A 13434-nucleotide genomic window follows, 5' to 3' on the forward strand; every position below is an offset into this window, starting at 1 on the left:
TTGAATTGTACCCCAGTTTAGCTGACTATATTGAAAAACAGTTTCTAACGGCTTTTGCCGTTCGAAATAAATAATTAAATTTAGTGTCCGTTAAACTATCTAGCAAATAAAAACGATCCGGAATAGTAATGTGTAAGTTTTCAAAGGCTGCCTGCGCGCACCGTGGCTATGCTAATGAAAATACTAAAACACATAATGGTAGAAAACACATCGAGCTGGTAAAGCGTGCACTTGTCACCATTAGAATTTAATTAATATTATACCTACATTAAGTCTCTTCAGAGTCTTATTACTTATTACTTTAAATCTTTGTGTGTCTATAATAACTGTTGAAATTAGGTATAACACTTAAATGGTGATGTGTGGAGGCATACCCTTCAGTTTTCAAGTGATTTGTGTTTTCGAATACGAAAGGATCGGATAGTTAATACGTGTTACGTAGAACCTACGTATTAAGGTAGAAGCTTATAGACGTGTAGGGTTTATCTGTCCAAGTATCTATCAGCAACTTGTCGGTTTATCCCGTTCCGGGTTAAATATAATATTGCATTTTTGGTAATAAACTTGCTGATAAATAACGTGTACCCGCTTAGGAGTCGACGAAGCCCCGCTTCGCGGGGCTTCTATTTCCGCTCTGAGGGACACAAGGTAACGAACAAACCTACATCGCAAGAATTGCATTTATTTTTGTGGAAAGTGAGTACTTCGGCAGTACGTAAACTTAAGTCTGACTAGATAAAGAGATATATTAGCATGGCTCTGCGCAAGAATGACATGGAAATCCTTAAGTATCTCACTCCTTATCAATTTACATCTCTCCAACTAGATCTTAGATTTTGAAAAAAAAAAAAAAAAAAATGGTTAAAATGTAGGTAGATAGGTATCTCTTTAAATAAATAACAGGTACTAACAGCTTAAAAGAACTCTTGCATGTAGTTGCTATATGTGCTTGTATTATTTTGGATTTGAATAACTTGATTATTCATTCTATATGTAACTATAGGTACATACAAGACGGTTCTTTAAGCCTACCTACCTACCTACATAAATAGTACCTACACTTGTAAACGTTTTAAATAAAATCGGAAGCCTGTGACTTGAAAGGGCATTAACAATATGGGAATGTTTAGATTGATTCATTGACGAAGACGCATGGTTTGCTTCATAATTTCAAATTATATTCGCTAACTGTAGAGTTAAAGTTTAGTCATGGCAAATCTCGTCACCGTGAATGACACTTTCTAAAAGTGCCTATTAAAGTAAATCCTTTCCCCTTGTCGAGCGAAGAACTCGCAACTAAGGGAATATTACCCATAAACATAAACTTCATTTGAATGATATTCTTAAGCTATGTCTGTTATGGTTCCACCTGCGTAAGGTGTGCCTAAGAGAATCTTTTATTCAGTCACAAACTAACGTCAAGTTATTTGTGATGATACCAATATGTTGTGTACCTATTTAAGCCTGCGCAAGGCTGCCATGTTTCCACCTGCGTAAGGTGTGCCAAAGAATCTTTGATTCATTCACAAATTGATGTCCAGTTACTGATGATGATATTACAACCTATATAAGCCTGCGCAAGGCATGTCAGAAATTAAATGATATGGTCATAACACAGGCGAGCGAGTAGGCCACAATCATAAAAATATAACAAAGATGAATATGTAAATACCTCCTTTTGGACAAAGGACAAGTGAAAAGGGTTCTAACAAAATAATGTTCTGGGTAAAAATCAGTCGAAATAGGTTACGTTATTCGAGGTTTCATTTTTGTTTACCAATCTATTTTAAGGGTCCCGGACACCCTATTGGCTAAACTCAAAATTGGAATAATTAACATTTCTAAAATTATAATATAATAGATATGAAATAACCTAAGATTCCAGGCCTATCTCGACTCATTTTTATTTTAAAGATGAAAAAATCTTTGCACCCTAATATAAAATTGTGGTCTAGAGACGCTAAGCCTCATAACGTTGGTGGCATAGATAATACTAAGAGATTTAGTCACCTAAATTCGACCATAAGCCCAGACAGAATATTGATATTTAGAATAAGGTGTGGTCAATCCTCCAAGGTCCAGATAATCTGTGGACTCTAATTAAATCAGGCTCACTTAAGCTCACGACACAACATAGCTTACGGTTCAATTCTGAAATAAGCTATGTTTAATATCACTGATGGTGTGAAAATAAAATTACAAGAGCACAAACAGCCTGCTCAAGGTGTACAAAGGGTTCCGTTTAGCGGCCCTATGAATATCTAAAAACCTTTGAAGTCTATGCCTGCTATGACAGACTAGAAATTAATATAAATTATATTTGCCTCGAGAGCACTAGTCTTTCAGTTAACATTTTTACGAGTACCTACCTATGTAGGTACACGACATAACCAAGGTTAGGTACCTATTTAATTATTATATCCCTGACTGGCATGGTATAGGAAAATTGTCATGTGCTGCACAAGCATGTTGGAAATAAAAATGTACAAAACTGACCTAACGGGGCGTTTATGAATGATTTATTTTACACCCTTATGTCTGCCTTGTGAACCTTGAGGATTCGAACCACCTTGATCGTAAGTGCTCCTATGCACAGATTAAGTTTATTTTAAACTACCCATGCACTAATCTCAAAGGCACGTGCTTCTATGCACGGACCAAATATTGTTATCACTTAATTCACTTAACATTATTCGTCATAGTTTGATACTATACGTTTAACAAATGTACCTACCGTGGAATGTAATGTACCCAGTCATAAGGTTTTTAATAAACAGTGACTTAATGGTTTGCACGAACGATTCTAGTATAACTTCTGGGCGGTCACGTCTAGGGCATGACCCTCTAGTTCTCAATTTATACAAAATTATAGCATTGCGATACTGTTTGCTTTGCACAATGTGAAACAGCAGCAAGCCTTGCGAAAAGGCGAAGCTATTTTGAAAGGCGAGTACTTTTCAAAAATACATTGTAATATATATAAATATGTTTTTGTCGTGGAACAAGTACACCCAAACAAATGCAGTCATTTATATTTGTTCACTGGCGAAAGAGTGGACTGTAAAAAATGGGACGATAGGGGAATACTTTAGGGCCGGTTGAGCAAGAAAGTTGTTGTATGCCAAATTAACATATGGAATTAAATTTAAGTGCGAGATAGTGTGAGACGAAGTTACCTTTGCAATCCGGTGGTTGTGGGTTGAACCGTTGGTTTCTGTTGTGGACTGCTGGTGGTGGTCCGGGCTGCCCTTGTCGCAAGCTAGAGGTAAGCTCAGAACCGTTACCTTCAGTCGGCCAACTTAGACCTAGGTTTTTCCACTGCACAGATGGGCACGGCGTCCTTCGGCTACACAGCACTGATTTTAAATAGTCTAGAGATTGGCAGTAGTGCTTTTAACAAAATTGCGAGAACATTAACGAGAATAGCGATATGTGATGTGCACTGGTAGTAGTTCTATGACATACTGGCTCTGACAGCTCATGACAGAGCAAGATTTAAATTCGAACCGTGACTTTGGTGTTGCCACAGTATTTACAAAAAATATTCCTAAAAATACAAAGCCAAAGCTGAACATTCCGCCCACCAAAATGCATTGTATTTTGACTAAGCGAAAAAGAAACAATAAAGTAAGGTAAGTACGATAATATTAAGTCTAAAACGAAAAAATGGACAACACAAAGGTAGCGCTCTAAAGCGACTATGCAGGCAGTGGGCACAGTTTGACCACAGGCCGTTTGTACAACCCTATGGCCGTGCGCACAGTGACCACACGACAGATCCCGTCGGATCCGGGGTGTGTGTCGATGATGCGACCCAGGGGCCACTTCATTGGGCTCGTCTGCTCATTCACAACGAGCACTAGTGCACCAATTTGGACGTTGGGTTGCCTATCGTGCCACTTCATCCGCTGGTGGAGGGTATGCATATACTCCTTGGACCATTTGTTCCAGAAGTCCTGGTGCATCTTCTGAAGCAGCTTCCAGCGTTGGAGAGGGCTAACCCGAACGTCTGATAGGTCTTCCTCGGGCACGACAGATAAGGGCTCCGTTGTGAGAAAATGGCCCGGAGTAAGGGCCGATAAGTCGTTAGGATCGGTACTGAGAGGAGTAAGGGGTCTCGAATTAAGAAGAGCCTCGACCTGGGTCAAGATGGTTAGAAACTCTTCGTACGTCAACCTCTGACTCACGATGACTCGAGCCAAATGTGTTTTAACAGCCTTGATACCGGCCTCAGCGAGACCCGAGAAGTGAGGGCTGCCTGGCGGATTGAACTCGAATTTAATCTCGCTATGCGTCGCAGCATCTCCTACAATACGTTGCAAAATATTGCTCGCGCCGACAAAATTCTTCCCCTGGTCGGATACCAACCGGTTACACCACGACGCGCGACGAAGCGGCGAAGCGCGGCAAGAAACGCGTCTGAGGACAGCTCAGTGACGAGCTCCGTGTGTACAGCCTTTGTCGAGGTGCACACGAAAACGCAAATGTAACCCTTGTAGGTCTTGTTACCTCGCCCGCGACCCAGAGCTATGTCAAAAGGTCCCCCGAAATCGACAGCAGCACTCAGGAAAGCTTTGAGCTGGGCTACCCGATAAGACGGCAAGTCGCCCATGAACGGCGCAGGAGCACCGAGTGGTCGAACACGGAAGCATTTCATGCATTTTGACGTGACAGCGTGGATAGCTCGCTTTGGGGACAGTATCCAGAAATGCTGCGCCAGCAAATTATGAAGCGTCTGGACGCCTGGGTGCATGAAACGCTTATGGTACTCGTCGATCAAGAGGGAGGTAAGACGATCGTCGCGAGGTAGCAACAGGGGATGTTTAACATCGAATTCGAGAGAAGCTCGCGACAGGCGTCCGCCCACCCTCAAGAGACCCGCGTCATCGAGGAATGGAGACAATTTCTTAAATGCTTTCGGGAGAAAGTTCGAAAGATTGTTTTTCACTTTCTCGATCTCCGAAGCAAAGTGGTGTTGTTGAACAGAACGCACGAGGAACATAAGCGCCTGTTTAATCTCCAGGGGTGTTAGAGGACCGTCCAACAAGTTGTTGGGCGTCTTCCGATTTCTTACGTTGTGCACGAAACGAAAACAATAGGCGAGGACACGTTGGAGTGTCCTCAGTGCCGAGAACTTATTCATTAAGTTGTCTGTCCACGTCTCCTGCACAGAGACAGTAAGGACAGTCACCTTGCGCTCTTCGTGTAGGACATCCACGTCGACTGATAACGTTGACTTAGGCCAGTCAGACTTGTCCAGCACGAGCCAAGATGGACCCTTCCACCAGTTACTATGGTGGACCAGGTCGTCCGGCAAGAGGCCCCGCGACCCACAGTCGGCAGGGTTGTCGCCAGTCCTCACGTGTCGCCAGCAATCAGGAGCGATAATCTCCTGGATGTGGCTCACGCGGTTAGCCACGAAAGTTTTCCACTTGGAAGGGCAAGACTTTATCCAAGTCAACGCAACGCTAGAGTCAGACCACGCGTACACCTTGTCGATTTTGTGGAGAGGCTCCAGAGCCGTTGCGACCGACTCCACTAGGTCTGCAAGTAGTACCGCGGCCAGCAAGTCGAGACGTGGTATAGACAATTTACGCAGGGGTGCCACTCTCGATTTACCACAGACCAACTGGACGTACTGCGTTCCGTCCTCGCCTGACGTTCGAACGTAAACCACCGCGCAAAACCCTCGCTCTGAGGCGTCGCAGAACCCGTGAACTTCGAGCGAGACGAAATCGTTGACCATACGACGCGGGACAGACACGGACCTCAACGAAGGCAGCTGCGCTTTGAACTCTCGCCATTCGGATACAAGGTTCTCTGGCGCGTCGTCATCCCACGAGACACCTGAGACCCACAGCAACTGCATGAGATATTTCGCTAAGAACGTCACAGGTGAGAGAAGGCCCAGAGGGTCAAAGATCCGAGCAATCTCCGAGAGGATGGTACGTTTAGTGCACCGACGATCTTCGACAGCCACTCGAAAGGTGAAGTCGTCTGCCTGAGGTAACCACGAGAGGCCAAGAATTTTTAGTGAGATGTCCCCAATGGAGTTGAACTCCCGAAAGTCTTCAGAATACAAGTCTGAGGAGGGGACACCGTCGAAGAACTCCTGGTGGTTCGACGTCCATTTCCGCAAATGGAAACCGCCAGAAGCTAATATCGTCGACAACTCCGAACGAAGCTTCCGTGCTTCTTCGATAGAATGAGCTCCAGACACCACGTCGTCGACATAGATGTCGCGGTCTAGAACTGCCGAACCGGAAGGGTATTCTTCACCCGATTGCCTTGCCAACTGAGCAATAGTTCGGAGAGCTTGGTAAGGAGCGGACGAAACGCCGTAAGTAACGGTCAGCAGCCGATAGTCCCGGACAGGCTCATTGACAGACGGACGCCATAGGATACGCTGATATTCAGCATCTTCCGGGGACACTAAAATTTGTCTATACATTTGCTTGACGTCGGCCGTGAAAACAACATTATGCCACCGAAAACGAAGGAGCAAGTGGAAAATGTTATTTTGCAGCTTCTGCCCTGGCAGTAGCGCATCATTTAGCGAGATGCCTCGGCTGTCCTTGGCACTGGCGTCAAAGACGACCCGGAGAGGAGTACTGGTTGACGAGGGCCTCAATACTCCATGGTGGGGGATGTAGAAGAACTTCCCCTCATCCACCCTTGGAGGGTCACACTCCTCAAGGTGGCGACAGCTTTCGTAATCCTTCATAAAGGCTACATAGTTTTTGTAGAAGTCGGAGTTACTAAGTAACTTTCGCTCCAGCGACGAAAATCTCCTAAGAGCAATGGCTCGAGAGCCCGAGAAGGTGGGTTTATTGGAAGTGTCAGCGAAAGGTAGAGGAACGACGAATCTACCTTCCTCTGTGCGACGAAAGTTAGCGAGAAAATATTCCTCGCACAGCTGATCCTCCTTCGACAAAATGACGGTGTTCGGAGAGCGGACATCTTCCAACTCCCAGAACCTCTTAATAGAGTCGTCAATTGATAACCTGCCCACGACCAGTTGACAGCTGTTACCACGGAACCGAGAACGACAGATGTCCGTTGCACAGTCGCCTGCGTCACCCATCAAAATCCACCCGAAGATGGTGTTGAGGGCAGTCGCCTGGCCAGGGGCCCCATGGGTTAAACCAGGGCGTAACGAAGAAGCGAGAATGTTGACGTTCAGCAGCAAGTCAACAGGTCCTGGAATATGCCAATGAGGGTCAGCTAACTCTAAGCCCCTGATATGTCGCCATGATGAGACATCAACATGATCCGTTGGCATTTCCGGACAAATTTTTGGTAACAAATAAGCCTCTACTGTAATAGCAATATCAGACTTCCCGAGCCTGGACGAGACAGTACATGACAATGTGCCACCAGGCCTAGAAACCACATCACCAATGCCAGTCACAGCATGCTTCCCATATTCTGCCCGGAGACCAAGCTTCTTTGCACATTCCTCGCTTATAAAGTTGCAAGCACTGGCACAGTCAAGCAAAGCCCTTACCGCTACCAAGTCGCCTTGGGCATTCTTCACCAAAACCTTGGCAGTTGCAAACAAAGAAGAGGCCGCCACATTACTTGCCACCATTGCCAGCGGATTCGATGTGTCAGACGGATGCTTCGAGCTATTTACATCCACAGCCGGGGAGGCAGGCACATTTGCATTATTAAAATGTAACAGCGTATGGTGGGAGAAACGACACTGCTCACACCGCTGTTTTGACTTGCAGGACTTGACAGAATGAGACCCCGACAGACATAGAATACATAACTTATTTTCTTTCACACATTTGAACCGATCAGCGGGGTCATATTTTAAAAAAGTTGGACAAGATACAAGACTATGAGCCAGCTTACAGACTACACACGTTGGAGCAGTGACCACCAAGGCCATTTTTGGCTTACTAGAAGGCTTACTACTGCTAGGCTGAGGGGTACTAGCAACGAAGCCCGTTGACCCTGCAGCATCTAGTGCTCGGTATCTTTTCTCAACAAAATTCTGCAATTTACTAAACTCCGGGATATCATCGGAGTTGTGTTCTAGCTCAAACTGCTCCTTCGTGCTCCTATCCAGCTTCGACCACAGTAACTGAATAAGTAAAAAGTTTTTATCCGGCAAGCTGAAACCTTTCAATATTGACAAGTTTTCAGTAAAGACCCTATGAACCCGCTGTAGGTCACTAGGCCGAGACACTTTTACAGGTTCACACTGAGTAAGCTTATCATAATAAGTTGTAGCAATTAATTTAATTTTATTATATTGCTTGTACAGCGCCTCATATGCTACCTTATAATTGTCATCGGTGACAGGATAATTTTTTATAAGGTCATATGCTTCATTTTGCACGCTCGACAGTAAATAGTGTAATTTTTCAACAGGGGCAATATCTGTTCGCTTATGTACTAAAGAATTGAACAACTGTATGAATGTTACCCAGTTTTCAATTTTCCCATCGAAAGCTTTAATTTGTAACTTCGGCAACTTCGGCAAGACCGGCTGCGGCGTCCCCGATACCCCGGAAGCCCCAGCAAAGGCCTGCTTCCTATTCTGCAAACGCGATCTCACTGCCCTAACCTTCGAGTCGAACATCGCGGTATGGGAACAAATCTCGCGGTGCTCGCTTCGCGGAGCAGCACTTAAAAGTTTTATTTGAGCTTCATGAAAGTTTTTCGCAATTGCACACAATTCACTCTCGTCACACAAAGCTAATTCAGCATCCGACAACATTTGCAAATACTCTATTCTCATTACCTGATAATCACGAGCAATCATCACCGTGTCTACGCCAGCATCATCTTTCTCGCCAGACTTATCACTGCCTCCCATATTAATAAACACAAAACTACACAAAATTGCAGTAATTACACAAAAAATGTTCAAAACAAACTGCAATTCACCTTCCACAACTTCAATGACAGACAGCTGACAGTTGACACTTGACAATTATGAAAAATGTTGCCACCGTAATTAAATAAGTGACCGAATGATTTTATTAAAGCACCACTACACGACCACCAACTTTCTTGCTTACCCTCGACTTTTTTTATAAGTCTACCCTAAATTTAGAATTAAGCAGATGATATGACGAAACGAATTTGAATAAGCAACAGACAACGACAAACGAAAAACCAAAGGTCACTTTTCAAATTATCCGGTTCGAAGACCAAAATGTTCACTGGCGAAAGAGTGGACTGTAAAAAATGGGACGATAGGGGAATACTTTAGGGCCGGTTGAGCAAGAAAGTTGTTGTATGCCAAATTAACATATGGAATTAAATTTAAGTGCGAGATAGTGTGAGACGAAGTTACCTTTGCAATCCGGTGGTTGTGGGTTGAACCGTTGGTTTCTGTTGTGGACTGCTGGTGGTGGTCCGGGCTGCCCTTGTCGCAAGCTAGAGGTAAGCTCAGAACCGTTACCTTCAGTCGGCCAACTTAGACCTAGGTTTTTCCACTGCACAGATGGGCACGGCGTCCTTCGGCTACACAGCACTGATTTTAAATAGTCTAGAGATTGGCAGTAGTGCTTTTAACAAAATTGCGAGAACATTAACGAGAATAGCGATATGTGATGTGCACTGGTAGTAGTTCTATGACATACTGGCTCTGACAGCTCATGACAGAGCAAGATTTAAATTCGAACCGTGACTTTGGTGTTGCCACAGTATTTACAAAAAATATTCCTAAAAATACAAAGCCAAAGCTGAACAATATTATATTATAATATGTTGGCAAAACTCTGCAAAAGAGTTATATAGTCTGTCTGTACAGTGTAACTTGAAGGCATCAATGCACATGAATCTCTTGAAACATGGTGGATCAATTAATTTACACCCCGTCTGTGTCTTGCTCCTATTACCAAATCCACAAGTTAAGGACCTCAACCTATATATAGGTACCCTTCTTGCTCGAGACCTGTAAAAAATGTACACAATAATTTCATGCAGTCAAGTGTCGGAAAACTAGATCCACACACTTAGCGATATCGTGAATATATATCCAAGAACTCTGTATATTGCCTCCCAGGAGGCGGGATGTTATTAGACTAACCTATATAGTAGGTAGTAGGCCAGAGATATAGTATACAAAAGTACACTGGCCCAAATTAAGTAATATTATATTTCAGAATATAAAATAATTTACAATCTTGCTATTATTGAAATATAAACAAGTAACAATTATCCTTAGTTCATAAGGAGGATAAGTATACCTAAATATCTAATAGATTCGACAAAGTGTTGATTCTAGCATTGGATAAAATAGGTCCCTCTTAAAGGGCCTCTGCGCTGTGGCTTTGGGGCCACAGGCGCCCGGCAAATGGTCGGGAACCCCCTGGTTTCCCACAGCAAATAATGTAAAATCACGAAATAAGCACATAAATTTGTATTTCGGTTAAAAGCACCTATGCGATGAGCTAGGGTTTCGAATTAAGTATCTGATTCCTTATAATTTACACACTGAATAGAGAAAACTGAATATTCAGAATTAAGCAATGTCTATGAATAGTTTACAGAAATTAAGCCACTTTAGCGGTCAGAACCAATAAAGTTTTAAGGCTTATGTCTACCAGTAGGCACCAGATAAAGTAAACCACTAAGAAACTACTCTTACTACATATATACAAATTATTGAGTAAAATTAAGGTTATGATAGCTAAACATGAATTTAATTAGAATGACTCTGCAAATATTATTGATAAAGTTCTGTGGCAATTCTACACAAGAACACCACAAAGCGTCATAACTAGTGCCACAGCGCAGTGAACAATGAGTGTTGTGGCTTAAGCTCTCATAGTACCTAACCTTCACACTTTTAAGTAAGGTTTATTTATGTATTTACAGTGACTTGCGTTCTCGTTAGTAAAGCATATAAAAGGGTTAAATGCATTTTATAGCTATAACTATAACCTATAACCAAGTATATGGCTTACAGTCATTAAATAAATTTAGTGATTCCCTATGACATTTGAATAAGTACCTAATTTTATTAACTCTGTTTGTGGTGATAGTGATATAACGAATAATTAAAATATTCGTCTACCTAATCCCGAGGGATTCTGGAAATAAGAAAGGTCCTGTCCTTGTTATATTCCTGCAACTGCTTACTTTACTATTATAGATAATTATTATCAAATTTGATAAGAATTGCGACTTATAAATAAAAACTACTCTAGTACGTTATTATTTTTATCTTTTCATACTTGAATTACATTACTCCTTATAACAGATGTTGTATGCTCTTTGAAGAGTAGACTGACTTATCACATCTTCTTTTACCTAGTTTTCACATACCTACATTTAAGTAATTAAGTATAGCACCCTTGTGGTGACTCACTTATTCTTTTTGAACATTTATAAGTACATTAAGTACGTATACAAGATGTTAAGTTAGTATCATAATCATAATATAATGGAATATCAAATTGTATGCTTTACTAAATACCTCTCTCCTCACAGGTGTTAAAATAAAGGGTGTACTGCATAATTAATTAAACACTCATAATATAATAATATTACATATACATAATAAGTACATGTATAATCACATTGGCTTGGCGTCTTCCCACCACCAGGCGATAACAAACACGTCTCAATATTATTATTAGGTTCCGAATAGCGGTACAGTTGTTTAATGACAGCGTTTTACACAAAAATAAAACGCTAATTAAATAACTTACCCTATTCGGAACCTAAAGTTTTAATCCTGCCTGGTGTAATTTTGAGACAATGAGTTGGAAATTTGTTTTTGCGACAACCGCCAAAAAGCAAACTGCTGTGTGGTGGGAGTGTGGGAGAGAGAGGGACGTATATGCTAGAAAAGGACAATACGACCGACAACAGGGTTGCCATTCTCAATATTATTATTAGGTTCCGAATAGGGTAAGTTATTTAATTAGCGTTTTATTTTTGTGTAAAACGCTGTCATCATAATCCAATGAGACGAGCATATTAAAACGAATAAATTAGATAATTTATTTAATACTAAGGTTCAAAGAGTGTAAATGCATTGGTTTCTGAACGTACTTCAACTCATCAAACTGTCAAAATATAAACGAGATTTACGAGATTTTGTTGTTTAGTTGAGTATTTATAACTTTAGAAGAAACTGCAATTTTAATATTATTATAAAATGGTATCGCCGATTTGTTATATAACTTTAGAAGAAACTGCAATTTTAATATTATTATAAAATGGTATCGCCGATTTGTTAAAAAATCAAACTACGTTTGCACCAACACTGCCTAAAGCATAGGTATGCTGTTAAACTATTGGAAACTTTTAAAATTACAGTTAAAAACTTTAAAAAGTAACCTTGTTTAGATTCCTTTAGACATGGAGAAAACTAAATTCAAAGTAGAATCCGGAATACAATTATTAACAAGATTGTCCACCAAGAAAACTACAGTCGACAATTTCTACCCTAACTTGTTTCAATCGGGTCCGAAGCCAGGAGAAGTGATTGAAATATTTAGTAACAGAAGCTGTTCATTTCTGCTCATTGATATGATTATCGAAGCTGTACTTCCTATAAAATTTGGTGGTGCCGAAATAGGTGTTCTAATATTAAATACAGATGGTCACATTAGCTTACAAGCATTAACTGCAGCATTACAGAATAAACTTCACACACACAATGTTGGCCTTCATGAAGATGACTGTGCAAAGGTGCTAAATGATATGATTGATAATATTTTCATATTGGATGTTTTTGAAGCCACTCAACTATACACCACTTTCCAAAACCTAGAAAATATTTTAAGAAAACATAATAATATTTCACTGTGTGTGATTGATACACTGACAGCATTCTACTGGTCAGAACAGAGCTTTAAAATTACCAAGATGGATATCTATTTGAGAAATCTTCTTCGTATTGTTCAAAAAGCTGTGCAAGGCCATGAAGTGACTATATTATACACACGGCCAGAGTACTTTAACTCAAGCAAAGATTTGCTTGAGAACACTGAGGCTTGTGCTGACATCCCTACTACTGAAAAAGTGAATCACAGGATACAAGTGTTCCAAAATGAGGATGAAACCTTTACTGCAAATGTTAGAACATCTAGTGATGTTACCAGAAAAAACTTTAAAATAGAATTTAATAAAATAAGTTGGTTGTAAGAAAAAGTCTGATAACAACTTCAGCTGTTTTTATTGTGCTGCTATTTTTTATGATTTATGATCTTACATTTTCTTCATGCACTTTTTGTAATTAAAGGAAAAGTATAGAAATTTTTTGCTTAAGAGCTAAAATAGTAGTCTTAATACATAGTATTACTAAGAGATCAATCATATAAAAGTTAAGAATAGGATGAGATTCAAAAGATTGATATTTCAATGATATACTATATCCTCCTCCTTCCTTAAGCAGGCCACTGACGAGCCTTCCAAAGGATTCATCCAAATGGACGCCATGCTATTATTAAACAATGT

At 41.1% G+C, this 13434-nt stretch overlaps 1 protein-coding gene across 1 annotated transcript; it reads left to right on the plus strand.

The window, feature by feature from the left end:
* Positions 1 to 12068: 12068 nt before the first annotated feature.
* LOC134679493 (DNA repair protein XRCC2) lies at positions 12069 to 13132 on the plus strand. The gene has a single exon (XM_063538422.1). The coding sequence runs from the start codon at positions 12334 to 12336 to the stop codon at positions 13120 to 13122; it is 789 nt and encodes a 262-aa protein (XP_063394492.1). The 5' UTR covers positions 12069 to 12333; the 3' UTR covers positions 13123 to 13132.
* Positions 13133 to 13434: the final 302 nt, after the last annotated feature.

The sequence above is a fragment of the Cydia fagiglandana genome, chromosome Z (genome assembly GCF_963556715.1).
Source record: "Cydia fagiglandana chromosome Z, ilCydFagi1.1, whole genome shotgun sequence".
Lineage (NCBI taxonomy): Eukaryota > Metazoa > Arthropoda > Insecta > Lepidoptera > Tortricidae > Cydia > Cydia fagiglandana.

What these genes read in the sequence shown, in the direction of transcription:
- LOC134679493 (XM_063538422.1), top strand. Translation starts at nt 12,334, where the DNA reads ATGGAGAAAACTAAATTCAAAGTAGAATCCGGAATACAATTATTAACA.